The sequence below is a fragment of the Silurus meridionalis genome, chromosome 8 (genome assembly GCF_014805685.1).
Source record: "Silurus meridionalis isolate SWU-2019-XX chromosome 8, ASM1480568v1, whole genome shotgun sequence".
Taxonomy (NCBI): Eukaryota; Metazoa; Chordata; class Actinopteri; order Siluriformes; family Siluridae; genus Silurus; species Silurus meridionalis.
In genome coordinates, this window is record NC_060891.1 from 25,276,341 (window position 1) to 25,303,041 (window position 26,701).

Consider the following 26,701-nt stretch of genomic DNA (forward strand, 5'->3'; position numbering starts at 1 on the left):
AACATCGCTGGAAGACGACGAGGGATCAGAAAGACCTTCAAGGAGCTCAAACTCCGAAAAACTTCTGAGAATAATCCACAGGATCTCATTTCTGCACCCATCCTACTCGCCAGATTTGGCTCCTGCGGACTTCAACCCCTTCCTGAAGATGAAGATTCGTCTTAAAAGCTGCCGTTTTGAGACCATCGCGGAGATTGAGTGCAAATCACTGAAGAATCGAAAAGACAGACTTCCAGGAAACATTCCTGAAGTGGAAGGAAAGATGAGAGCACTGTATTGATGTACAAGGTTACTATTTGAAGGTGATTGTGTGTAAACGTAGATAAATAAAGTACTTTCTTTTAAACAGAGCAAAAACCAAGGTCCATAAGACATGGCTGTGTGAGTTTGGTGTGGAAAAACTTGACTGTCCTACACAGAGCCCTGACCTCAACCCCCACTGAAAACCTTTGGGATGAACCGGATGGAGATCACAAACCAGGCTTTCTTGTCCCACATGGTGAATAGGCAAAAGTTCCCTCAGAGACACTTGAAAACCCTTCTAAGAAGAATAAAAGAGATTACAGCTGTAAAAGAGGAACCCACTCTATATTAATGTATATGTATTTGTAACATTAGTGTAATGGTCGGGGGTCTCAATACTTTCATGATTGTTTTGTAGCTATAAGGTTAATGCTAATGTGAACAAAGTAAGAGCATCACACACTCAACTGGTTCAGAATGTAGCTTCTAACACTGTATTAAATAGCGGGTTTAAAGAAAAATGAAGGTTCCAGAGCTTGAAAACACCAAAAGCTCACCAAACACCAAGTTCATACTGTAGAGTCACGGTTGTTATTGATACACAATAATTTATATATCGGACTCATGTCTATGTGCTGTAGCTTATTACATACACTATATATGCTTTTTAACTGTCCCATTCCACATTTAGTCCCCATTTGCTGTTACCTCCACTCTTCTGGCAAGATGTTCCACTCGATTTTGGAGTTGCAATGGATGTAAATTCCTAACAGGCTTTCATTTGTCTTGGACTTCTGTCTCGTCAATCGGTCACAAATCCCTGATCAGTGAAGTGTCGCAGTAACTGGTGACCTTCTGCAAATTTTCCCATCTCCAAACATGATCTCTGGTGCTCAACCAGAATGATCATCAGGTTCTTGGGCACCACTCTTCTTAGCAACAAGGCCCTTCTTTATTGATTGCCCAGTTTGTCCAGGTAGGTTGTTCCATTCTGTTTCCATTTAAGGATTATGATATTCCATTGTGAACTTTCAGCACATCAGACGTTTTTGTAGCTTTCTCCAGATTTGTGCCTCGACACAATCCTGTCTCTGAGCTCATAACTGAGGCAATTTTTGTGACCTTATGGCTTGTTTAATGCTCTGCTACGCATTTGTTATGTTTACATGCCTTTTCAAATCATGTTGTAGAAACATCTCAAAGGTGTTCCAGAGAAATGGGATGAACCTGAGATACATGTCCAATGTCATAGCAAATGGTCCGAATCTGTGCCTTCGCTTTTTCATATATGGAGTGAAGATGTATGTGTAAGTCGTCATCTTTCAAACACAAATCCTCATATTGGAGTTTCAGGGCTTAGCTTGATTTTAGTGCATATTTTTACCTCAGAAAGTGGTGAAAGGTGAGGGTTTTTAAAAGGCCGATTATTAAGTTATTTTATTCGTACTCCACAGGAATGCAGGAGAAATTCTGAAGTTGTGATGTTCAATTCGACGCAAATTGTTTACTCCAATTCATTTCCCAGAAAGGTCCTTTTCAGGCATGTTATACAGTGTAGAGATCCTAATGTGAATTTCTCAAACGAGAAGTGGAGAGGTTTTTTTGTCGTTTTTCACTTATAATTTTCCATTTGCCAGTGGATTATTGAAAAACAGTATGTGTGTGTGTGTGTGTGTGTGTGTGTGTGTGTGTGTGTGTGTGTGTGTGTGTTAAAAACATCTCACTCAGAAATAAGCTCTTAAAAAAAAGGGACATTTTCAAGACGTATAGCAAATGGGTCAGAATTACTGTCTATTATTAATGGGGGTCAATAAAACTTAGTCAGTTTTTCAAAAAGAAGTAAATAAGACTTCGAATCAATGGTTTGTCCCGGTGTTTGGTGAAGGAAATGACATGTAACGTAAATGCTACACGCTTTATTATATTTAACTGAAAGCAATAAGTAACACATTGAAAATAACTTCATTGTGGCTGTTTCCAGAGTGTCGGTTCCATGCTGTGTCTCTGGGTTTGTTTTCACTGATGGCTTTGAAAGCTTAAAGGGCTTTGCAATGAGACGTTGTCAAGCACGAGCTGACCGCTCTAATTACTGAAATTAGAGAGCTGTTTCATCATTGGCATTACTCGGAATGAAAGGGAGAACAAGGGATTGAGAGCGGGAGAGAGTGGGGGGGTGACTGATCAGCTCTGATGAGGGCCCTCCTTTCAGTGTTTTAATTCCGATTTTAATGCTATAAAACGCTCGTGCTTTAAGGATCCTCTGGTGGATATTGTGAGCGCTGATGGTTAGGATGAGCAGAAAGTCAGCACGTGCAACCCAAATGCACTCCCGTTAGCGTCAGCGCGGACGTGAAAATGCCAGCGCTTCGACTTTTTTTCGACGTCTCCTTGCCGCGGCGTTGATTACAGGGTGTGTGTTCGAATAAATGAACACGAAAACAAAGAACGGGCAATCAGCACTTCATCGAGCAGGGACAGAATAATGAGAGAGCTCACGCACATGCGTGCGCGTGGAGTCTTTTGAAATGACACTCATGCGCGTGACACATTAGGCAGGCCTTGCACTTTGGGCCGAGATGTGACGCCGAGTGGCATAATCTTAATATGTAAATGAGCGCGGACTGGTGTTGACACAAAAGCCAAGCACCACGCCTGTCATGGCAACAGAGGGAAACACGTCACGCTCGTACAATGCCAGCTGTCAGCGGGAAAAGGAGAGGAGAGCGTTTGGCGTTGAGCACTGGAGTGATGCATTCTCCATTTAAGCGCTGTTTTAGAGAAAGTCAGTGAAAAGGCAGTGAAAGTGCAGCAACAAGCTATATTCAAAATATCCAGACTTCTGATCTGCATTCAAATCCGGATTATTTTATTATAGAACAACAATGTTGTTGTTTACGGCTTTAGAACAGATATATATTTCATCAGAATCAGAATCAGGTTGATTGGCCATTTGGTTCCAGCTGTTGTTAAAGCTCAAAAGTGAAAACATAAATAACAACACAAATCATTTATCTTAGAATATACAAACAATAAAGATTAAATATGTGTAAATATGTATGTGTGTGTGTGTGTGTGTGTGTGTGTGTGTGTGTGTGTGTGTGTGTGCAGAAATAAAAATAAATAAAAATAAATAAAATGTAATTAAATTAAATTAAATTAAATTAAATTAAATTAAATTAAATTAAATTAAATTAAATTAAATTAAATTAAATTAAATTAAATTAAATTAAATTAAATTAAATTAAATTAAATACGATAAAATACAATTAAATGTAATTTAATTACATAAAAGAAAAATATATAAATAGCACATCATTTAGCTTAGAATATACAGACAATACAGAATAAATATGTGTAAATATGTATGTGTGTGTGTGTGCAGAAATAAAAATAAAATAAAATGTAATTAAATGTATTTACATAAAAAATATATATATATTGTGAATGCTGACTGCAACCCAGGCCTCATTAACTCACTGAATAGGCTCAAATCTCCACAAGCACATTCCAAAGTCTTGTGGAACATCTACCCAGAAGAGTGGAGGTTATTGTAACAGCAAATGGTGACTGTATATACAAAAGGAATATATTTAGCATCTTTTGTTTGGCCATTTTATTGTGCAACACTGTACATTCTAAAACAAGAAAAGCCTCCTCAACATAAGATGCCATTTTGTTAAGCAAATACATTCATAGTGTCTTCTTTTATTTGTTGAAACCTGTTGCTTATTCATGTTCAAGCGGAAACATGCTGCATTATTGCTTACGGTCTTGAAATCTCAAACTAAACCAGTTGTTTAATGTAGTGCTCATCTGTCTTATGTCACCAAAAGAAACTGTAGAAATCCTATCAGGTGCAACACATCTGTCCAGTGTCGCTGAAAAGTTGAGTCTAAAAACACAAAAATACAAAAAACAAGTATACAACCATGATGAGGAAACGTTTAATTTGTTTTTTTTTCCTCATAAATAAGTGCATAAAATATATAATATATAAATATATCTGAAATAAACACCTATATAGTGATCATAAAATGCAGAAGTTTAGTATAGTCTAATGGATTAACGAAAATGGTGAAATTCCTCCCTCTAGTGGTTGCAAAACAACACTGCAGTGTAATGCATCAAATATCATAGATCTATATATTGTTATAATATACCTTCTCACTCGAGAAAAAAAAAGAATGAATTTCAATATAGTACATTTAATAAGGAATATGCTGACTGTAGCCTTGCAGTGATTTGTCGGGGAACAGCATTATTTAAATTGAGGGGGAAAAAAGCTGTACTGGTGTGCATTATTAACATAATGTTTAATTCAGTAAAAGGAGGGGAAAAAAGAAAGGTTTTCTGCCTGCCATGCAATTTCCTTTATTCTTAATTGTTTCCTTCTTTAAAAAAAAAAAAACAGAGACAGAGACATTCAGTTCAGACCACTTAAAAAAAATCAAATATATTTATATGACATTTAGACAATATAATAAGATTCACAGTATAATTATAGTATATATTATTTGCCTTTTTTGATATTTAACAGTAAAAATAACATTAAATTTAAATGCAAAAAATTCTGGGCATTTTTAGTTTTAAAGCATTCATTTATTAAAGCATTGATTTTTGTCACAACAAAACTATTCTTAGAAATTTGTTTGAATTTTCTACAACCTGATGATTAAACTCATGAACCAAGAAGATGGATTTGGACAGATGAGAAATTGCTGAAAACATTGCTGAAAAATCTATTTGTATACTATCTACTATTGATGAGGGTCCCTGGAGCAGAGAGGGTTAGGGGCCTTGCTCAGGAGCCCAGGAATGTGTTCCACCAGAAGTGGATTTGGATTTGTGTGTTTTGCTCAGTCCCCTCGGTTAACTTGATGAACGAGTTATGAAGCTGTGAATAAAAAGGGCCACATATGCAAATGTGAATAAGCTGTCTGGTTTCACACAAGGTCATTTAGATCCTAATCTGCAACAATCTGATTCTCAAAATTTCATATCTCTGAAGTTGAAGAGTTCACAAGTACAGCAGTTTGTTTCACGTCATGCACTTAATTCAATATTCAAGATATTTGTTAGAATGAATCAGTTTTAAAATAATCAGCACCGATAGTTTGCTTGAACTATGGGCAAAAATCCATACCGATAGTTTTTCCGGGTTGCGTTATACATACGAGAGTGACCTCTAGAGGTGAATCACTGACACCATGTGCTGTTTATTTGAAGAGTCTTTTAAATTCATTTGTTGTAAATATTTTCATTTTTTGCAATGCTAATTTGTTTGTTTAAATGCAACAATATTTCAGTATTTATTAATGTAATTGATTTATCCATATTTATTTTATTCAGCACATACATTCATAGTGTCTTCTTTTATTTGTTGAAACCTGTTGCTTATTCATGTTCAAGCGGAAACATGCTGCATTATTGCTTACGGTCATGAAATCTCAAACTAAACCAGTTGTTTAATGTAGTGCTCATCTGTCTTATGTCACCAAAAGAAACTGTAGAAATCCTATCAGGTGCAACACATCTGTCCAGTGTCGCTGAAAAGTTGAGTCTAAAAACACAAAAATACAAAAACAAGTATACAACCATGATGAGGAAACGTTTAATTTGTTTTTTTTTCCTCATAAATAAGTGCATAAAATATATAATATATAAATATATCTGAAATAAACACCTATATAGTGATCATAAAATGCAGAAGTTTAGTATAGTCTAATGGATTAACGAAAATGGTGAAATTCCTCCCTCTAGTGGTTGTAAAACAACACTGCAGTGTAATGCATCAAATATCATAGATCTATATATTGTTATAATATACCTTCTCACTCGAGAAAAAAAAAGAATGAATTTCAATATAGTACATTTAATAAGGAATATGCTGACTGTAGCCTTGCAGTGATTTGTCGGGGAACAGCATTATTTAAATTGAGGGGGAAAAAAGCTGTACTGGTGTGCATTATTAACATAATGTTTAATTCAGTAAAAGGAGTGGAAAAAAAGAAAGGTTTTCTGCCTGCCATGCAATTTCCTTTATTCTTAATTGTTTCCTTCTTTAAAAAAAAAAAAAAAAAAAAAACAGAGACAGAGACATTCAGTTCAGACCACTTAAAAAAAAATCAAATATATTTATATGACATTTAGACAATATAATAAGATTCACAGTATAATTATAGTATATATTATTTGCCTTTTTTGATATTTAACAGTAAAAAAATAACATTAAATTTAAATGCAAAAAAATTCTGGGCATTTTTAGTTTTTAAAGCATTCATTTATTAAAGCATTGATTTTTGTCACAACAAAAACTATTCTTAGAAATTTGTTTGAATTTTCTACAACCTGATGATTAAACTCATGAACCAAGAAGATGGATTTGGACAGATGAGAAATTGCTGAAAACATTGCTGAAAAATCTATTTGTATACTATCTAGTATTGATGAGAACGTCCGTAAATTTAAGGGTTCCCTGGAGCAGAGAGGGTTAGGGGCCCTGCTTGAGGGCCCAACAGTGGTGATACATGGGTTTAAATCTTCAACCTTTTGATCAGTAACCATTAAACCACTACTTGATAAATAACTACACTTGATAAATTATAGCTAAAATGTATAACCCAGCCATTAGGGTTGCACAGGCCAGTGCACTCTTAGTGCCGGTCCTAATAAATATCTCGGTCCTGAGTAAATGAGAAGGGTTGCGTTAGGAAGGGAATCCAACATAAAACATGGGCCAAATTAAATATGCAGATCACGAATAAGAATTTCATACCGGATCGGTCGAGGCCCGGGTTACCAACGACCGCCACAGGTATCATTAGCCAACAGGGTACTGGCGGAAATTTGGCTACTGTTGGCCGAAGGAGAAGAAGGAGAGGAGGAAGACGTCTACAGAGACGGCAGGAAAAGGAGAAGTGTAGGAGAGTAGAGGTTCGGGTTGGTACTTTAAATGTTGGTACTATGACGGGTAAAGGGAGAGAGATACAGTGCCCTCAACAATTATTGGCACCCCTGTTTAAGATGTGGTCGTGGACTTCTAAAAATTCTCCTTTTTTAAAACAACATAGAACCCAAATGCAAAAAGAAAAATCCAACCTTTCATTTAAGTACATAACTTTGGTGGTAAAAAATCATACATTTAGAAAAAACTTGAAATCATGTGTCCCACAATTATTGGCACCTAACAATTCCTCTGAAAAATTTAATTGTTTTTTTTTTATATATTTTCTGTAGTTGCTAAGGTTGGTCAGGGTATCTAGGGACTTTTAATTAGTAATTCATGATTTCCTGTTTCCTGGGGTATAAATATGACGTGACACAGAGGCCTAATTCTCTTACCCATTTGTCAACATGGCAAAGACAAGAGAACACACCATTCAAGTAAGGCAGATGTGTGTCGACCTTCATAAGTCAGGCAATGGCTACAAGAAAATAGCCACTCGCCTTAACTTGCCGGTATCTACAGTCAGAGGAATCATTAAGAAGTTTAAAACAACTGGAACAGTGACAAACAAGGCTGGAAGAGGTCCCAAGTTTATCTTGCCACAACGCACAGTGAGGAGGATGGTAAGAGAAGTAAAAAAATTTCCCAAGCTCACCGTCACAGAATTGCATCAAAGAGTGGCATCTTGGGGTCACAGAGTCTCCAAAACAACCATCAGACGCTCTCTACATGCCAACAAGCTGTTTGGGAGGCATGCAAGGAAAAAGCCTTTTCTCACTAACACTCACAAACGTAAACGCCTGGAGTTTGCTAAGCGGTACTGGGACTTCAACTGGGATCGTGTGCTTTGGTCAGATGAGACTAAGATTGAGCTTTTGGCAACAAACACTCTAAGTGGGTCTGGCGTAAAACAAAAGATGAGTATGCCAAAGCACCTCATGCCCACCGTGAAGTATGGTGGAGGATCTGTGATGCTGTGGGCCTGTTTCTCTTCCAAAGGCCCTGGGAACCTTGTTAGGGTGCATGGCAAAACAAGAAAAGCCTCCTCAACATAAGATGCCATTTTGTTAAGCAAATACATTCATAGTGTCTTCTTTTATTTGTTGAAACCTGTTGCTTATTCATGTTCAAGCGGAAACATGCTGCATTATTGCTTACGGTCATGAAATCTCAAACTAAACCAGTTGTTTAATGTAGTGCTCATCTGTCTTATGTCACCAAAAGAAACTGTAGAAATCCTATCAGGTGCAACACATCTGTCCAGTGTCGCTGAAAAGTTGAGTCTAAAAACACAAAAATACAAAAAACAAGTATACAACCATGATGAGGAAACGTTTAATTTGTTTTTTTTTCCTCATAAATAAGTGCATAAAATATATAATATATAAATATATCTGAAATAAACACCTATATAGTGATCATAAAATGCAGAAGTTTAGTATAGTCTAATGGATTAACGAAAATGGTGAAATTCCTCCCTCTAGTGGTTGTAAAACAACACTGCAGTGTAATGCATCAAATATCATAGATCTATATATTGTTATAATATACCTTCTCACTCGAGAAAAAAAAAGAATGAATTTCAATATAGTACATTTAATAAGGAATATGCTGACTGTAGCCTTGCAGTGATTTGTCGGGGAACAGCATTATTTAAATTGAGGGGGAAAAAAGCTGTACTGGTGTGCATTATTAACATAATGTTTAATTCAGTAAAAGGAGGGAAAAAAGAAAGGTTTTCTGCCTGCCATGCAATTTCCTTTATTCTTAATTGTTTCCTTCTTTAAAAAAAAAAAAAAAACAGAGACAGAGACATTCAGTTCAGACCACTTAAAAAATCAAATATATTTATATGACATTTAGACAATATAATAAGATTCACAGTTTAATTATGGTATATATTATTTGCCTTTTTTTATATTTAACAGTAAAAAAATAACATTAAATTTAATGCAAAAAAATTCTGGGCATTTTTAGTTTTAAAGCATTCATTTATTAAAGCATTGATTTTTGTCACAACAAAAAGTATTCTTAGAAATTTGTTTGAATTTTCTACAACCTGATGATTAAACTCATGAACCAAGAAGATGGATTTGGACAGATGAGAAATTGCTGAAAACATTGCTGAAAAATCTATTTGTATACTATCTACTATTGATGAGGGTCCCCTGGAGCAGAGAGGGTTAGGGGCCCTGCTTGAGGGCCCAACAGTGGTGATACATGGGTTTAAATCTTCAACCTTTTGATCAGTAACCATTAAACCACTACTTGATAAATAACTACACTTGATAAATTATAGCTAAAATGTATAACCCAGCCATTAGGGTTGCACAGGCCAGTGCACTCTTAGTGCCGGTCCTAATAAATATCTCGGTCCTGAGTAAATGAGAAGGGTTGCGTTAGGAAGGGAATCCAACATAAAACATGGGCCAAATTAAATATGCAGATCACGAATAAGAATTTCATACCGGATCGGTCGAGGCCCGGGTTACCAACGACCGCCACAGGTATCATTAGCCAACAGAGTACCGGTGGAAATTGGGCTACTGTTGGCCGAAGGAGAAGAAGGAGAGGAGGAAGATGTCTACAGAGACGGCAGGGAAAGGAGAAGTGTTGAAAAGTGGAGGTTCGGGTTGGTACTTTAAATGTAGGTATTATGACTGGTAAAGGGAGAGAGGGAGCTGATATGATAAAGGAGAAATGTAGACATGTTGTGTGTTCAGGAGACCAAGTGGAAAGGGAGTAAGACCAGGAATATTGGAGGTGGATTTAAACTGTTCTATCATGGTGTGGATGGAAAGAGAAATGGTGTAGGGGTGATTCTGAAGGAAGAGTACAGTAAGAGTGTAGTGGAGGTGAAGAGAGTTTCTGATAGAGTGATGAACATAAAGCTGGAAGTTGAAGGGATGGTGATAAATGTCATCAGTGCCTATGCTCCACAAGTGGGTTGTGAGATGGAGGAGAAAAAAATCTGGAGTGAGTTAGATGAAGTGGTAGATGGTGTACCTAGGAATGAACGATTGGTGATTGAGACTTAAATGGTCATGTAGGTGAAGGGAACAGAGGTGATGAGGAGGTGATGGGTAGGTATGGTTTTAAGGAGAGGAATGTGGAAGGGCAGATGGTGGTAGATTTTGCTAAAAGGATGGAAATGGCAGTGGTGAACACGTATTTTAAGAAGAAGGAGGATCATAGGGTGACGTATAAGAGTGGGGGAAGGTGCACACAGGTGGACTATGTTCTATGCAGGAGATGCAACCTGAAGGAGATTGGAGACTGTAAGGTGTTGGTGGGGGACAGTGTAGCTAGACAGCATCGGATGGTGGTCTGTAGGATGGTGGATTTTGGAGGTGAAGAAGAAGAGGAGGAGAGTGAGGACTGAAAGAAGAATAAGATGGTGGAAACTGAAGGAGGAAGAGTGTAGTGTGAGGTTCAGGGAAGAGGTCAGACAGGGGCTCGGTGGTGGTGAAGAGGTGCTGGATGATTAAGCAACTACTGCAGGAGTGATGAGGGAGGCAGCTAGAAATGTACTTGGTGTGACATTTGGAAATAGAAAGGAAGACAAGGAGACGTGATGGTGTGACATGTGAGGAAGTGCAGGAGAGCATAAGGAGAAAGAGGTTGGCAAAACAGAAGTGGGATCGGCAGAGTGATGAGAAAAGTAGGAGGAGTACAAGGAGATGCAGCAGCAGGTAAAGAAGGATGTGGTGAAAGCCACGGAAAAGGCGTATGAGGAGCTGTATGAGAGGTTGGACACTAAGGGAGGAGAAAAGGATTTGTAGCGATTGGCCAGGCAGAGGGACCGAGCTGGGAAGGATGTGCTGCAAGTTAGAGCAATAAAGGATGGAAATGGAAATGTGATGACTACTGAGGAAAGTGTGTTGAGAAGATGGAGGGAGTATTTTGAGAAACTGATGAATGAGAAAAATGAGAGAGAGAGAAGGTTGGATGATGTGGAGATGGTAAAGCAAAATGTGAATAGGATTAGTAAGGAGTTATTGAGAGACGCGATTAAAAGGATGAAGAGTGAAAAGTTGGTTGGACCAGATGACATACCGGTAGAAGCATGGAGATGTTTAGGAGAGATGCAGTGAAGTTTTTAACCAGATTGTTTAACAAGATTCTGGAAGGTGAGAAGATGCCTGAGGAATGGAGAAGGAGTGTGCTGGTACCGATCTTTAAGAATAAGGGAGATGTGCAGACCTGCAGTAACTACAGGGGAATAACGATGATCAGTCACACCATGAAGTTATGGAAAAGAGTAGTGGAAGCCAGGCTGAGAGAAGAGGTGACCATCTGTGAGCACCAGTATGGTTTCATGCCGAGGAAAAGCTCCACAGACGCCTTATTTGCTTTGAGGATGTTGATGCAGAAGTATAGAGAAGGTCAGAAGGAATTGCATTGTGTGTTTGTGGATTTAGAGAAAGCGTACGACAGAGTGCCAAGAGAGGAGTTGTGGTATTGTATGAGGAAGTCAGGTGTGTCAGAGAATTATGTGAGGGTGGTGCAGGACATGTATGAGGACAGTGTGACAGCAGTGAAGTGTGCAGTAGGAACAACAGACTTGTTCAAGGTGGAGGTCGGACTGCATCAAGGATCGGCTCTAAACCCTTTCCTGTTTACAGTGGTGATGGACAGGTTTATGGACGAGGTCAGACAGGAGTCTCTGTGGACTTTGATGTTTGTGTATGATATTGTGATTTGTGGTGAGAGTAGTGAGCAGGTTGAGAAGAGCCTGGAGAGGTGGAGATAGACGCTGGAGAGAAGGGGTATGAAAGTCAGTATGAGTAAGACAGAGTGGAGTGGTGCGGTTGCAGGGAGAAGAGGTGGAGAAGGTGGAGGAGTTCAGGTACCTGGGGTCAACAGTGCAAAATAATGGAGAGTGTGTTAGAGAAGTGAAGAAAAGAGTGCAGGCAGGGTGGAGTGGGTGGAGAAGAGTGATAGCAGGAGTGATTTGTGATAAAAGAGTATCTGAGAGTGAAAGGGAAAGTTTGTAGGACTGTGGTGAGACCTGAGATGTTGTACAGTTTAGAGACAGTGGCATTGAGTAAAAGACAGGAGGTGGAGCTGGAGGTAGCAGAGCTGAAGATGTTAAGGTTTGTATTGGGAGTGACGACGATGGACAGGATTAGAAATGAGTTTATTAGAGGGACAGCGCATGTAGGACGTTTTGGAGACAAGGTGAGGGAGGCTTTATTGAGATGGTTTGGGCATGTGCAGATGGGGTATATCAGTAGGAGAATGCTGAGAATGGAGCCACCAGTAAGGAGGAAAAGAGGAAGGCCAAGGAGGAGGTTTATGGATGTGGTGAGGGAAGACATGCAGGTAGATGGTTTGAAAGAGGCAGATGTAGAGGACAGGGGGGTAAAGGCGGCATAGAAACGCACCTACCAATCGCTACCTATAGGGGGCACTAGTGTAGTGAGATGGAAGCAGTTTGGGATTGAGCCCTTGAGAACAGCTTTAGGTACCAGTGTATGACGGAAAGTGGTGGAATGAAAGCATGTATGTAAAGACCTGTTAGACAGGCTTTCACAAGTCCTCATGAAGTCCAGGCATCATGAGCACCAGGTTTGTTTGGGTTTTTTTTTTTCCATCTGTCGTTTATTACTTGCACATGACCTTTATTTATTTTCTTTATGCTTTGTAGAAAATGAAACTCATCCTTATTATCGTGTCTGATAAACATAACATACAATTTATACAGTATATACAAGAGATTATCACGCGCTGATGCTTTTCATGAAACCCTAGAAATATTGCTAAATATAAATATGTCCGTGGTCTCGTGAATTCCCGTGAAAGTATCACTTAGATCGCAATAATAATAATAATAATAATAATAATAATAATGAATTAAACGCGGTATATCGATCAAACAAAATAAAATTCCAACGTCCGAACGCAAATCAAACAAAACCCGGAAAAAGTTCTCACCGTCTTCCGCTTGATCCTAAATTCTGCCCACCTGTTTTCGCACCTCGTAAAGAATCATAGCGAAGAGGGAGGAGTTTCCCACAAAACGAGTGGGTTAACAAGTTCTCCCCATTACGCCGATAATAATCCAAGATGGCCGCCGTGCGTGCTCTGTGATTGGCCACCGAGTAAGCCGAGACGTTGCCTGTTTTCTATTGGTTTTTCTGATGAAAGTAGCGCGTCGTTGATTGGCTGTTGGGTGGACGGGTTGTATTGATCAGCTGCTCGCTGCAGATATCTGCACTTGTGCGAGAACAATGTAGAAGATCAGTTTTAGACACAGGAAAAACCAAAACAAACAAACGTCAACGCTGTCCAAGCAAGTCGACTGATCTGGATCAGATTCGCCACCTGCCACCTGCCGTCAGGAAAACAGACGCAGACTGATACATCCGTTCCAAAAAAAACAACAACGTCGTATCATTTCATCTGGTTCTGATCCGTATATTTTCCGCATCTGGTCCGCTCCTGTCATTCCAGCGATGCGAAGGCGGAATAACTCCCCCACCGAAGAGCACGAGAGCTCCGCTTCGGACACGCTGCAGAGCCGGGGGACGGAGCTGAAAGACAAGGGAGACGGTCACACCGAGACCCAGGAGAAAGCTATGGGGCGAAAATACAGGAGGTAAGATCTGCATGATGCAGGGGGGAAAGATGATTAATCGCCCGATTAATCGGTGCCGTTCTGCATTAATGCATCAGTTAGAGAATCGTGATACTGGTCATTGTGTTTCTGGATTACAGGTCGCATCACCTTTGTTTTACTCATCCGCATGATGCAGACGGAAAAAAACAAACAAACGATTAATCGCTCGACTAATCGGTCCCGTTCTGGATTTAGGCTTCATTTCGAGAGTCATGATGCTGTTTGCTGGGTGTCAGATTCCATTAGCTTTGTTATCTTCATCTGCAGGATGTAGACATGCAAAATAAACAAAAACAAACAAACTAATTAATTCTGCATGTAGGCATCATTTCCAGAGTTTTGATGCCGACCAAATGTTGCTGGATGTCAGATTGCATTAGCTTTGTTATCTTCATTTGCATGATGTAGACACGCAAAACAGACAAATAAATCGATTAATCAGTACTGTTTTGCATTTAGCCTTCATTTCGAGAGTCATGATGTTGGTCTGTGTGTTGCTGGATGTCAGGTTGCATCACCTTTGTTTTACTCATCCGATTGATGCAGAAGAGAAAATAAAAAAATAAATTGATTAATCACTCGATTAATCGGTATAGTTCTAGATTTAGGCTTCATTTAGAGAGTCATGATGCTGGTCGTGTGTTGCTGGATGTCAGGTTGTATCATTTTTTTATTATTATTTTACTTTCATTGCAAAATCTGAGGACATCAGACTCTAATGGACTATTCAGCTTTTTCAGTAGGTCAGAAGGTATTTGATTCAGATTATCTCGAAACAGAAGCAGATTCAGCAGGTTCTGACTGAGTCACGCCATGCTGTCAGGGTCAAGATGATAAAGCTTGTTTATTCTGATCTCTGGTATCAGGAGTTCAGAAGTACTTGTGAGCATAAGCTCCTTTAGCTCAGCACATGGAATCCCACTTGTCGTGAGCAACTGATACAGACACACCCAGGAGAACTCTGGAATCTACAAATGCTTTCAAGTAAAGCTGAACATCATGCATTCTCAAAGTGTTTACTGTACACATGCAACACAGGGCCTTTTGTAGCTTTCCTTACACATTGTAGAGGAATGTGCAGTGGAAACATAATTGAACCTTTAGACAGACTTATTGATGCAGCCACGTTTGCGTTGTTTGTATTTTAGAGGACAAACCATTATTTCTGACAGCACAGTCAGGGTAGGTATAGCTGCAGGATAGATAGTAGCTTAAGAGTAGATTGAGTTAGTGCTGAATATCAATATCAAGGCTGAGAATTCTGGAATAATGAGACTGTAAAACTCATTTATAGTAGTCCACATCACCATCTATGCAAAATCACATAATTTGATAACAGAAGATGTGATTAGAGGACGACCAAATCGTCGGTTTTGCTGCGGCTATCTGCAAAAATTCATACCCATAGTTTTTCCGGGTTGCGTTATACATACGAGAGTGACCTCTAGAGGTGAATCACTGACACCATGTGCTGTTTATTTGAAGAGTCTTTTTAAATTAAACTTTCTTTCGGCTTCTCCCGTTAGGGGTCGCCACAGCGGATCCTCCGCACGTTTTATTTGGCACATGTTTTACGCTGGATGCCCTTCCTAACGCAACCCTCCCCAATTTATCCGGGCTTGGGACCGGCACGGAGAGTGGCTGGGGATGGAGTCTTTTTAAATTCATTTGTTGTAAATATTTTCATTTTTTTGCAATGCTAATTTGTTTGTTTAAATGCAACAATATTTCAATATTTATTAATGTAATTGATTTATCCATATTTATTTTATTCAGCACATTTTCATGATTCAGTACTGTTATTTTTATTTTTGTAATAAATTCAGTGTTGTGCTTGTTTTTTGTTTTTTTGATCCAGTATCTATTTTAACAACAAATCTGTTATCGGCGAGTGGGATTCAACGTAGCTATCAGTATCGGTAAAAATCGGTCAAATCCAATCGGTCGATCTGTAGACTGTAGTTTTAGCAAAAAGTTTCTTTCAGCAGTTTCTTTCGTCTTGCATTTAAGAAAAAGAGGTGTGACGGAGATGAGATTACATGCATAACATCATGCGAAAGTGTTCACATCAGTTCACCACGAGTGGGAAAGCTGATGCTGTGTGGTTTTACCAGGAAATCACAATCATGTAGATGTAGTAGATGCAGTTATTTTTGGAGGTGGTAGCTTCGTGATTAAGGCATTGGACTGTGCTGGGTTCAGGAGTTTGTGATTTCAAATCTCAGACCCACCATAACAAGTTCATTCCTGGGCCCCTGAGCAAGGCCCTTAAGCCTATAGCTGCTCAGTTGTATGAATGAGAAGTCATTCACTCTGGATAAGGATAATGTCACTAATGTCAGTATAAATGTAAATGCTGTGTGCTGGAGGAACCCAGTGGGTTTGCTAATAAATTGATAATTTGTTAATCGCATGAATCAGAAATCTGGCTTTGTGCTAAATAAAACAGAAGATCGCTTTAGGCTGAAGCACTTTTCTCGTTCGTTTATTAATCTGCCATTGTATTATAGCCTCTTCGGGAGGATGTAGTTTCTCTAATCTCTCTGTAAATAGATCTCTGGGGACCAGAGTGCTATGAAAGCTTAACACCAAACGCAGCCCGTTGTTGTCGCGGTCGTCATTGTTTTTTTAAATCTTTACAATAAAATTCTATGTGAATTGCATCATTTTGTAGATTCAGAGACGCTGAATTGCACATTAAACACGTTTTTCAAGATCTTTATATATGAGGTGAAGAAACATTCATGGCATTTGGCACACGCCCTTATCCAGACCAACTTACTTTTATCTCATTCATACAACGGAATAGCTATAGGGTTAGGGGCCTTGCTCAGGAGCCCAGGAATGTGTTCCACCAGAAGTGGATTTGGATTTGTGTGTTTTTGCTCAGTCCCCTCGGTTAACTTGATGAACGAGTTATGAAGCTGTGAATAAAAAGGGCCACATATGCAAATGTGAATAAGCTGTCTGGTTTCACACAAGGTCATTTAGATCCTAATCTGCAACAATCGTGTTTCCGTTGACGCTGATTCTCAAAATTTCATATCTCTCTGAAGTTGAAGAGTTCACAAGTACAGCAGTTTGTTTCACGTCATGCACTTAATTCAATATTCAAGATATTTGTTAGAGGTCGAATCAGTTTTGCAAAATAATCAGCACCGATAGTTTGCTTGAACTATGGGCAAAAATCCATACCGATAGTTTTTCCGGCTACCAGTCTGCTGTCATTACAAGAGCGGCCTCTAGAGGCGAATTACTGAAGCCACGTGCTTTGTTTTTACATACGAGACTGTGAGCTTTATTAGATTTATTTATAATTGATTAATTATAGAATTATATTTATTAATGATTATATTCATATTTATTGCCTTTCCTTTTAATGATTGTTTAAAAAAAAAAAATTTTGCAATTATGTTCAATACTATTTTGTGCTTTGTTTTGTTTTTTTTGTTTTTTTTTATCCAGTATCCATTTTTTAAAACTATCCGTTATCAGGAAGTACGACCCAAACTGGCTATTGGTATCGGTCGACCTCTAATCTTTGGTAAGGTTTCACTCACATCTCAGCAGCTGACAATAAAAGATTCAGAAATAAAGAGTAAATATCTGGTGGATGAATCTAATGGAGGTGTGTGTAAGGGAAAGAAGAAAGTATTCAGGAAGGGTGTATATGTTGTGTGTGTGTTTGTAAGAGAGAGGGAGAAGGGCTTTCTATTTTTGTTACAGAGGATAAAAAAACAGAAAGCGGGTAGATGAGAGTGGATCTTTGTGGATCTTTTTCCGCCCCGGCAATATGGCCGCATGAGCTCAGCATGCAGACACTGAATCACCGAATCAGCAGAAATACTCCTCCATTTAGAAGAACACACATCTCATCCTGCTTATCGAACAGAAAAGGAGCACGACCTGCTAATGTTCAAGCTTTGTGGTTTTGGAAGCACAATCCTGGACCTGACTTGCTGATTGCATGACTATTTATAGTCTGAAGATTTTTCTTCTTGAAGTGTTCTGGAAAGTGTTCGTCCTCCACAGTAGGCTGTGATTAAAGCTGATTACAGGATCAGTGGGCTATGATTTACATTTGAGCAGCGGGAGTGCTTAAATGGACCAGTTAGACCAATTTAACCCACCCAAGTATTGGGACATCTGACTTTTTCCAGCTGTATGTGGGTTTTTCCCCAAATTACCACAAAGTTTGAGGCACACAATTGTACAAGACTTTATTGGATTCACTTGATCTATGAGACCCGAACCTGTTCCAGCAGGACAATGCCTCTGTGTGCAAATCCAGCATGAAGATTATGCTGTACATTGGTTGGAGTGGAAGATCTCTGAACACAATTCTATTGAACAGTGAAATCAGACTCAAGAATTGCAAACGAGAATGAATTTAAAGAACCAGAAGGAGGAAGTGAGGAATGTTCTCATCGGTCTCTTTTAATTACTAATCACCAACTCACTTCTCATTCGAGTCAAATTCAGATAAAGTATGTGTTCGATTGAAAGGAAGTAATCGACCTTAATGGGAAGCAGGATTCCTGATTACATGAAGACAAGTGTTGCATATGTTTTTCAGATAAGTACTGAACAGTAAAGTGTTGACTCAGCGTGTTTATCTCTTGTTGTTGGACTTCTGCTCTGCAGCTTGAGGACGTGTTCATGTAGGAGATAAATATATTAGCCCCAAAAAACCCAAAAACAGCAGAGTAGCCCCATTATTCAGAATTTAAACGACATGCTCTAATATAACACTTTTACTTATAATTATTATTTATACATGTTGACATTTTAGATGTTATTTTGTGCTGTGATTTCTACTTACACTGGACTACAATCCAAATCCAGTTCTTCTGGCTGAAGGGGAAAGTCACCAATTCACCATTCAACATTATTAATATTGTGTGTGAGCACCATCCAGCACTGCCTTAATCCTCCTGGGTGTGGAATTCATCAGAGCTGCACAGGTTGTTGCTGGGATCCTCTTCCACTCCACCATAATGCCATCACGGAGCTGCTTGATGTTAGACACAGTGCGGCTTCACCTTTCCACTTGAGGCCCACAGGTGCTCAATAGGGTTCAGGACTAGAGACGTACTTGATCACTCAATTACCTTCAGCTTCCTCAGCAAGGCAGTTGTCATCTTGGCGGTGTGTTTGGGATCATTGTTATGTTGGGAAACTAACAATCAGCACGTTTTTTGAAGGTGGCATCGTGTTCTGCTTCAGAATGTCAAAGTAGATGATAGAATCCATGTTTCCTTCAATGAACTGCAGCTCTCCAGTACTTGCAGCACTCATGGAGCCCCAGACCATGACCACCAGCCTGCTTAACTGCAGGCAAGACACAGTTTTCTTGGTTCTTCTCACCAGGGTGTCGCCACACATGCTGGACACCATCTGAGCCAAACAAGTTTATCTTAGTTTTAACAGACCACAGGACATGTTCCAGTAATTCATGCTCTTGGAAAGGTCGTCTTTAGCAAACTGTTTGCAGGGTTTCTTGTGAGCAGCTTCAGAACAGGCTTCCTTTTGGGATGACAGCCATGAAAACCGACTTGTTGCAGTGTTTGGCGTACGGTCTGAGCACTGACTAGCAGATCTTCCAATTCTGCAACTTTCAAAGCAATGCTGCAGCACCTCTGCACCTGATGCACAGCAAGAGGACTCGACTTCTTTGATGGACCCTTGTAAGGTCTGTCTGAGTGGAACCTGCTTTGGTAAACTTCTGTATGGCCCTGAACACTGTACTGTACCTCAGTTTCAGGGTGATGCTGATCTTCTTATAGCCGAGGCGTCTAATTCTAATTCTCAAATCCTCAGAGAGTCTTTACCATGAGGTGCATGTTGAACATCCAGTGGTCAGTATGAGAGAATTGGACATTTTAACTGCTTTTAATACAAATTACACAAATTTACATGGTCCTGTCGAGCAGCTTGAATAGTTGACATGTGGCTTTACACGGTTACATAACGTACAGCTGATATCTGAAGACCTGACCAGTGCAGGTCTCTACTGTTATCACTGCACACTGACTACTCTAAAATATATTCAAGTTTCATTTCTACAGTATTGTAATATAATGAGAAGATTATAATATAATGGTGCTGTGAGGATGAGGTTCCCCTTTTGAGTCTGGTTCCTCTCAAGGTTTCTTCCTCATAACATCTAAGGGAGTTTTTCCTTGCCACAGCCGCCATGGCTGCTCATTAGGGATAAATACACATTGTTCACCTTCACCTTCATTGTTCAACTGTAAAGCTGCTTTGAGACAATGTCTGTTGTGAAAAGCGCAATAGAAATAAACTTGACTTGCTGTGAGGGGTGTACTCACTTTTATTTACCGAACTGTATAATATCACAAAATTTCCCCTGGGGTCATCTTGGTTAAAAGCAATAATTACTTCAGTAATATTAGTCATAATGATGAGGGAAAAACATGTGCATTTGGAATTTATATATATATATATATATATATATATATATATATATATATATATAAAAAGTCCCTGTAATGTTGGAGTCTGACCTTCAGGCCCTATGCAGAGACGAGTATTAAGACTAATCGCTAATAAAGATCCAGTGTAGTGCCGTATTGTGTGTCATTGTATTAAAAGAGCTGTAGCATAAATTACGTCCGAACTGAAACAGAATCCATGTGGTGGTGTGCACCAGGGGCTGCAGTAATCGGACCCACTGTTATTATTCACTAAAGGTCCGAGTGTGAAGTAGCGACATGAGGCGAGGCAGGTAAAGTTCACTTTAACTCAGGCCAATTCAGGAAATTAAAACTCCAACTACTAGTGCCAGCTGTCTCTGAGGGAAATGATGCTTGCATTGCTTATTTATAGGTGCAGTAAGTGAAGATGAAATAAAATAATGCACTATAATAATTTTGTGGTCAGCTGATCGTCAAGAATCCAATTTCACATTAAGTCTTAATTTGCTGTTATAATAACCTCCACTCCACTTCCACTAGATTTTATGGATTTGTGTGAAATTCATTCAGCCACAAGGGTGTTAAAGTCAGGTACTGATGTAGGTGAAGTGAGGAGGCCTGGAGCACCATCTTGATGTCACCCAAATGAGGATGGGTTTCCCTTTTGAATCTGGTTCCTCTCAAGGTTTCTTCTTTTTTTGGGGGGGGACAGGTTTGTGTCGCATAGTTCATGTAAAAAAAAAAAAAAAAAAAAAAAAAACATTTGTCATTTAGTTCATTCCTGTATTGACATTTACATTTGCGGCATTTAGCAGACGCCCTTATTCTCTCTTATCTCTCATTCTTATCTCTCTTATTCTCTCTTATCTCTCTTATTCTTATCTCTCATCTCTCTTATCTCTCATTATCTCGAGTTCCGAATCTACAACATTTGCTGTTCAAGAACATGAAGCTCTTCTTCTCTGCAAGCTGAGGTCCCCCACCCCCATCTCCCAGGAGTGAACTTCAGACCTGTGAGACGACACCATGTTCCAGATTTAGCATTTTATTTCAACTTGATTTATTACTCTGAAGGGCGGGTCTTTACATGGTCCTGTCGAGCAGCTTGAATAGTTGACATGTGGCTTTACACGGTTACATAACGTACAGCTGATATCTGAAGACCTGACCTGTGCAGGTCTCTACTGTTATCACTGCACACTGACTACTCTAAAATATATTCAAGTTTCATTTCTACAGTATTGTAATATAATGAGAAGATTATAATATAATGGTGCTGTGAGGATGAGGTTCCCCTTTTGAGTCTGGTTCCTCTCAAGGTTTCTTCCTCATAACATCTAAGGGAGTTTTTCCTTGCCACAGCCGCCATGGCTGCTCATCAGGGATAAATACACATTGTTCACCTTCACCTTCATTGTTCAACTGTAAAGCTGCTTTGAGACAATGTCTGTTGTGAAAAGCGCAATAGAAATAAACTTGACTTGCTGTGAGGGGTGTACTCACTTTTATTTACCGAACTGTATAATATCACAATTTCCCCTGGGGTCATCTTGGTTAAAAGCAATAATTACTTCAGTAATATTAGTCATAATGATGAGGGAAAAACATGTGCATTTGGAATTTATATATATATATATATATATATATATATAAAAAGTCCCTGTAATGTTGGAGTCTGACCTTCAGGCCCTATGCAGAGACGAGTATTAAGACTAATCGCTAATAAAGATCCAGTGTAGTGCCGTATTGTGTGTCATTGTATTAAAAGAGCTGTAGCATAAATTACGTCCGAACTGAAACAGAATCCATGTGGTGGTGTGCACCAGGGGCTGCAGTAATCGGACCCACTGTTATTATTCACTAAAGGTCCGAGTGTGAAGTAGCGACATGAGGCGAGGCAGGTAAAGTTCACTTTAACTCAGGCCAATTCAGGAAATTGAAACTCCAACTACTAGTGCCAGCTGTCTCTGAGGGAAATGATGCTTGCATTGCTTATTTATAGGTGCAGTAAGTGAAGATGAAATAAAATAATGCACTATAATAATTTTGTGGTCAGCTGATCGTCAAGAATCCAATTTCACATTAAGTCTTAATTTGCTGTTATAATAACCTCCACTCCACTTCCACTAGATTTTATGGATTTGTGTGAAATTCATTCAGCCACAAGGGTGTTAAAGTCAGGTACTGATGTAGGTGAAGTGAGGAGGCCTGGAGCACCATCTTGATGTCACCCAAATGAGGATGGGTTTCCCTTTTGAATCTGGTTCCTCTCAAGGTTTCTTCTTTTTTTGGGGGGGGAAAGGTTTGTGTCGCATAGTTCATGTAAAAAAAAAAAAAAAAAAAAAAAAAAAAAGAACCATTTGTCATTTAGTTCATTCCTGTATTGACATTTACATTTGCGGCATTTAGCAGACGCCCTTATTCTCTCTTATCTCTCTTATTCTCTCTTATTCTCTCTTATCTCTCTTATTCTTATCTCTCTCATCTCTCTTATCTCTCATTATCTCGAGTTCCGAATCTACAACATTTGCTGTTCAAGAACATGAAGCTCTTCTTCTCTGCAAGCTGAGGTCCCCCCACCCCCCATCTCCCAGGAGTGAACTTCAGACCTGTGAGACGACACCATGTTCCAGATTTAGCATTTTATTTCAACTTGATTTATTACTCTGAAGGGCGGGTCTTTACAGCTCAGCCACTGAGCCTCTGGAATAAGTGCTGCCTTTGTGAAAGATCTTACAGGAAAGTGAAAAGAGTTTTAAAAGTGTTTGAAATGCTGCCTTGAAATTCCAGTCGTATATTTACATCATACATAATGCGTTTTAAAAAGTGTCCCCATGTCTACATTTTTTCACTATTCACCTGTACAGCATACACCTGAGAGGTTTTCTTGTTTGCAGAAGTTCAATCTTGGGTATTAAATGTTTACGCTCAGGAAAAAAAACTTCCTTTACATAAATCTTTTAAGTGAATTGTACTTATTGGTCGAGAAGGACAATGACGATCTTGAAGAACTCTAATTTTCACCCACTTTTTATAGTGCTGATGTTATTTTCTCGCAATAATCTCTGCAGTTTTGCTTATTGAACAAATGTAGGACATTTTGTTTTGTGGCTGCAAAGCATAATTTGGGCAAACATATAGGTTGGAGGTGCTTGTCAAGGTGCTTGTCAAGAGAGAATCTGATGTGTACGTGGAGAGAAGTCTATCCATGGTTACGTTTCAAGCAATTCATGATATTAGTTTGACTGGTTAGTAAACCACTTGACAAACGGTATGTTCCTGTGGTGTATTTTCTTTAATATAACATATATGTTATCATGCACACCAATAGACGTTTGGAGATTTGGTTTTGCAGATGAACCAATGACTGTTTTATGTTGGTATATGATTTAATTCGCTTCAGTTGCAAGACAACATTCTGGACTCTGAAGACAGGGAAAGATCAGAGGACCTTAAAGGTGTCCTAAAGGGTTGTAAGCCAGCGGGTTGGTCAATCATGTCCCCTGTGTGTGTGTGTGTGTGTGTGTGTGTGTGTGTGTGTGTGTGTCAGAGCACTAACTTACTCAGGCATATCTGTCAAAACACATCCACCAGGGTGCACTGATCTATTTTTTCTTCAGTGTAAAAACATTGTTGGATGAAGTGCACAAACCATGTACTAATGTTCCTATCATCATTTTTGTCATAAGACTCTTTGCTTCAACAACTCGGTTTTTGTGAAAAGACTCTGTTTCTCTCAGCACACTGATCTATTAATAGAATGATATTAATGAGTCAAACGCTGATTAATTTCTATAAAAATTATCATGAGCCCAAATCCTTTTTTTCAACTTTTCAACACTGAGACTGTGTCTGAGTCCCGAACACTGACTGGAAGGCTGTCCCATAACTGTGGGGCTTTTAGAAGAGAAAGATCTGCCCCCTGCTGTAGTCTTCATTATTTGAGGTACCAACAAATAGCCTGCACCTTTTGATCTAAGTAGGCGTGGAGGATCATACTGGTAGAGAAGTTCACTCAGATACTGTGGTGCGAGACCGTTAAGTGTTTACGTCAGTAGTAGTATTTTATAATCAATGCGAGATTTGATTAGGAGCCAGTGTAGTACTTACGTCTTATCCGAGTTGAGCAAAAGGAAGTTTTCACGCATCCACTGTCTAATGTCCTTTACACACTCCTCAATGCTGTTGTATGTAAAATGTAGTTGAGTCAAAAGATATTTGACTTTGAAATGTAGTGAAATTAAAATCTCCCCGAATGGAAATCATTTCATTTCATACATTTGCTTTGTTACTGTCCACCACTGGCAAAAAGAAATTTATTAAAAATCTCACGTTTCCCTGTAAATCTGTTTTATGTAAAAGCGCAGGTGGATTGTACAGTATTTGTAATAGGAAGTGGAAGAAAACTAGCTTTAGCTTTTATACAACAAAATTATAATGACAAAAAATAAACAAGTCGCAAGAAGGTCTCATTTTAATACAAATTTAAAACAATTATTTCTTTTTCTTTCCAGACTTTCTATTCAGACTGCAGGTGATCTTCGCATTTAAGTGGATTTAATAGCTCTTTTTTCTTTTCATTCTACACTAAATAAGAGAGGAGAAGAAATTAATGTATGCTTATGAGGACATTTCAAAGATTTTTCTTTTCTGTAGAATTTGCACAAAAAAACAAACAATTTGCCCTTATTTCAAATCCCCAGGAAAACCGTAATGCACGAAAAGATGCATTTTATGCGGTTTATATCGTGGCGACCCCTAACGGGAGAAGCCGAAAGAAAGTTTTATATCGACTTTTCTGCTAGCGATGATGTAGGCAAGAGGTGCAGCTGTGGCTGCAGTGAAAGGAGACTTATTGAATTGGGTTCATTGGGTTTCCTGCTTTAGTATTGACATTCATTCTCTCTGTACAAGATTTCCTGTCTGTGATGCGGCGCGCCGTTTCTACTGCTTTTCTCAATAATATTGATGGTGTGAAATGTGTGGCCTGCCACTTTGTAGCATGAATAGTAAACAGTTTAGGTCGAGTTAGTTACGTTATAGCACAAAGCAGGTTGGAATTAAATGTGCCTTCCCTGAACTCTACTACGTGCATGTCCTTTTATCTAGAATTCATAGATTTTCTCTACAGAACTTGCATATACAATCTCATATAAAGGTATCTTTTGAGTAATTACCGTTATGTAATGAATAAATGAATAAATCATTATCGTAGGTGCTTTGCCTACTCAGCACCTACGTTTCCTCCTCCTCCCTTCGAACCTGAAATATCTCCCCTAATTCTGCCCTCCTTATTGCTTTTCATGCTTCAGTCAACTTTTTGTTTGGTCAGACCAGACTGACAACATTTGTGTTGCAATTAAATCTCCCATTTCAATGCACGAGTCTGTTATACACGGCATTACCTGCATAACCGGTGCTGCAAGGTGGAGATCTTCTTAGTGTTACAGGGTATTGTCAGGGTGTCGAGGTGTGGTCCGAATACCTCTTTTGTAACACGTTGTGTATTAATGTGTTAACCGAGCTGTTGTTTTTTTTGTGTTAGGCACCAGCACCATTGATAAACTATGAAGAATAGTCCAAATGAAAGATAAAAGCTAGGGCTGGTTTCTTTCTATCCCAGACTGTAGATTCTTTTCATTCTGCACTGATGATTATACTGAGTGAAATTGGGTTCAATTGAATTACGCATTTTGGAAAAGTATGGATAAAAGAACACTATTGGAAAAAATGTTGTTTCTATACATTTACTATTATTTTCCAAAATATAAAATAAAGAATTTGTAGCAATATTTTTAATGAAACAAAGGCTACAACCAGATACGTTTTAAAATCGCATATACGTCTAAAAACGCTTCGCGTTCACATTTTCAGGTTCAACCGGTCCCCGAAAATTGCTCATCCACACTGAAACATCCCTGTAAACCAAAAAATAAACCAAAAAAAAAACAACACATAAGACGATTTGACTTGCATCGTATCCACATGCGCTTTATTTACTTTCCGAATATTTAAAACGTCGCTGCGACGACGAAAAGCACATCATCGTTTTCGAAAGCCTCTGGTGTCAAAAGGGACTTTAGATCTGTTTTGTAGTTTCTTGATGAATTGCAGATAAACAATCCCTCTGTTGCTGTAGGATTGAAGGTTTACAGTTTAAAATTTAGATTTATAATTGATTAACATCGCACTGTTTTAGAATCGCAGTTTTAATAGAACTTGAGTCTGTAAAAGTTTTGAAATGAAAAAACGTAAGGACCCTGGTCAGCTTTTTCGGAACACGCCATCAGCAGGGATTTGAGAAATGCTGAGTGGATTTGCTGGAATGTTGGAAGGCTAAATTTAGTATTTTTAGGAAATACAACATGAAGCCAGGAGGACTTGACAGACTTGAGATGCTAAAAATAAAAATTCCGATTACTACTTCCTGTCTCATTGGCTGTGATTGTTACA

At 38.8% G+C, this 26,701-nt stretch overlaps 1 protein-coding gene across 2 annotated transcripts in view; it reads left to right on the top strand.

Moving 5' to 3' along the window:
• The first annotated feature begins 12,626 nt into the window (after window positions 1-12,626).
• Window positions 12,627-26,701, top strand: part of abhd12 (abhydrolase domain containing 12, lysophospholipase) — a 31,033-nt gene continuing 16,958 nt past the window's right edge. Inside the window, exons 1-2 of one of the 2 annotated variants that reach the window (XM_046856086.1) lie at window positions 12,627-12,760; window positions 13,646-13,790. In XM_046856086.1, the coding sequence (XP_046712042.1) occupies window positions 13,648-13,790 (143 nt within the window). In that variant the 5' untranslated portion in view covers window positions 12,627-12,760; window positions 13,646-13,647. Of the gene's footprint in view, window positions 12,761-13,359; window positions 13,791-26,701 lie in introns of those variants that run through there. The other variant, XM_046856085.1, reaches the window with a different exon arrangement.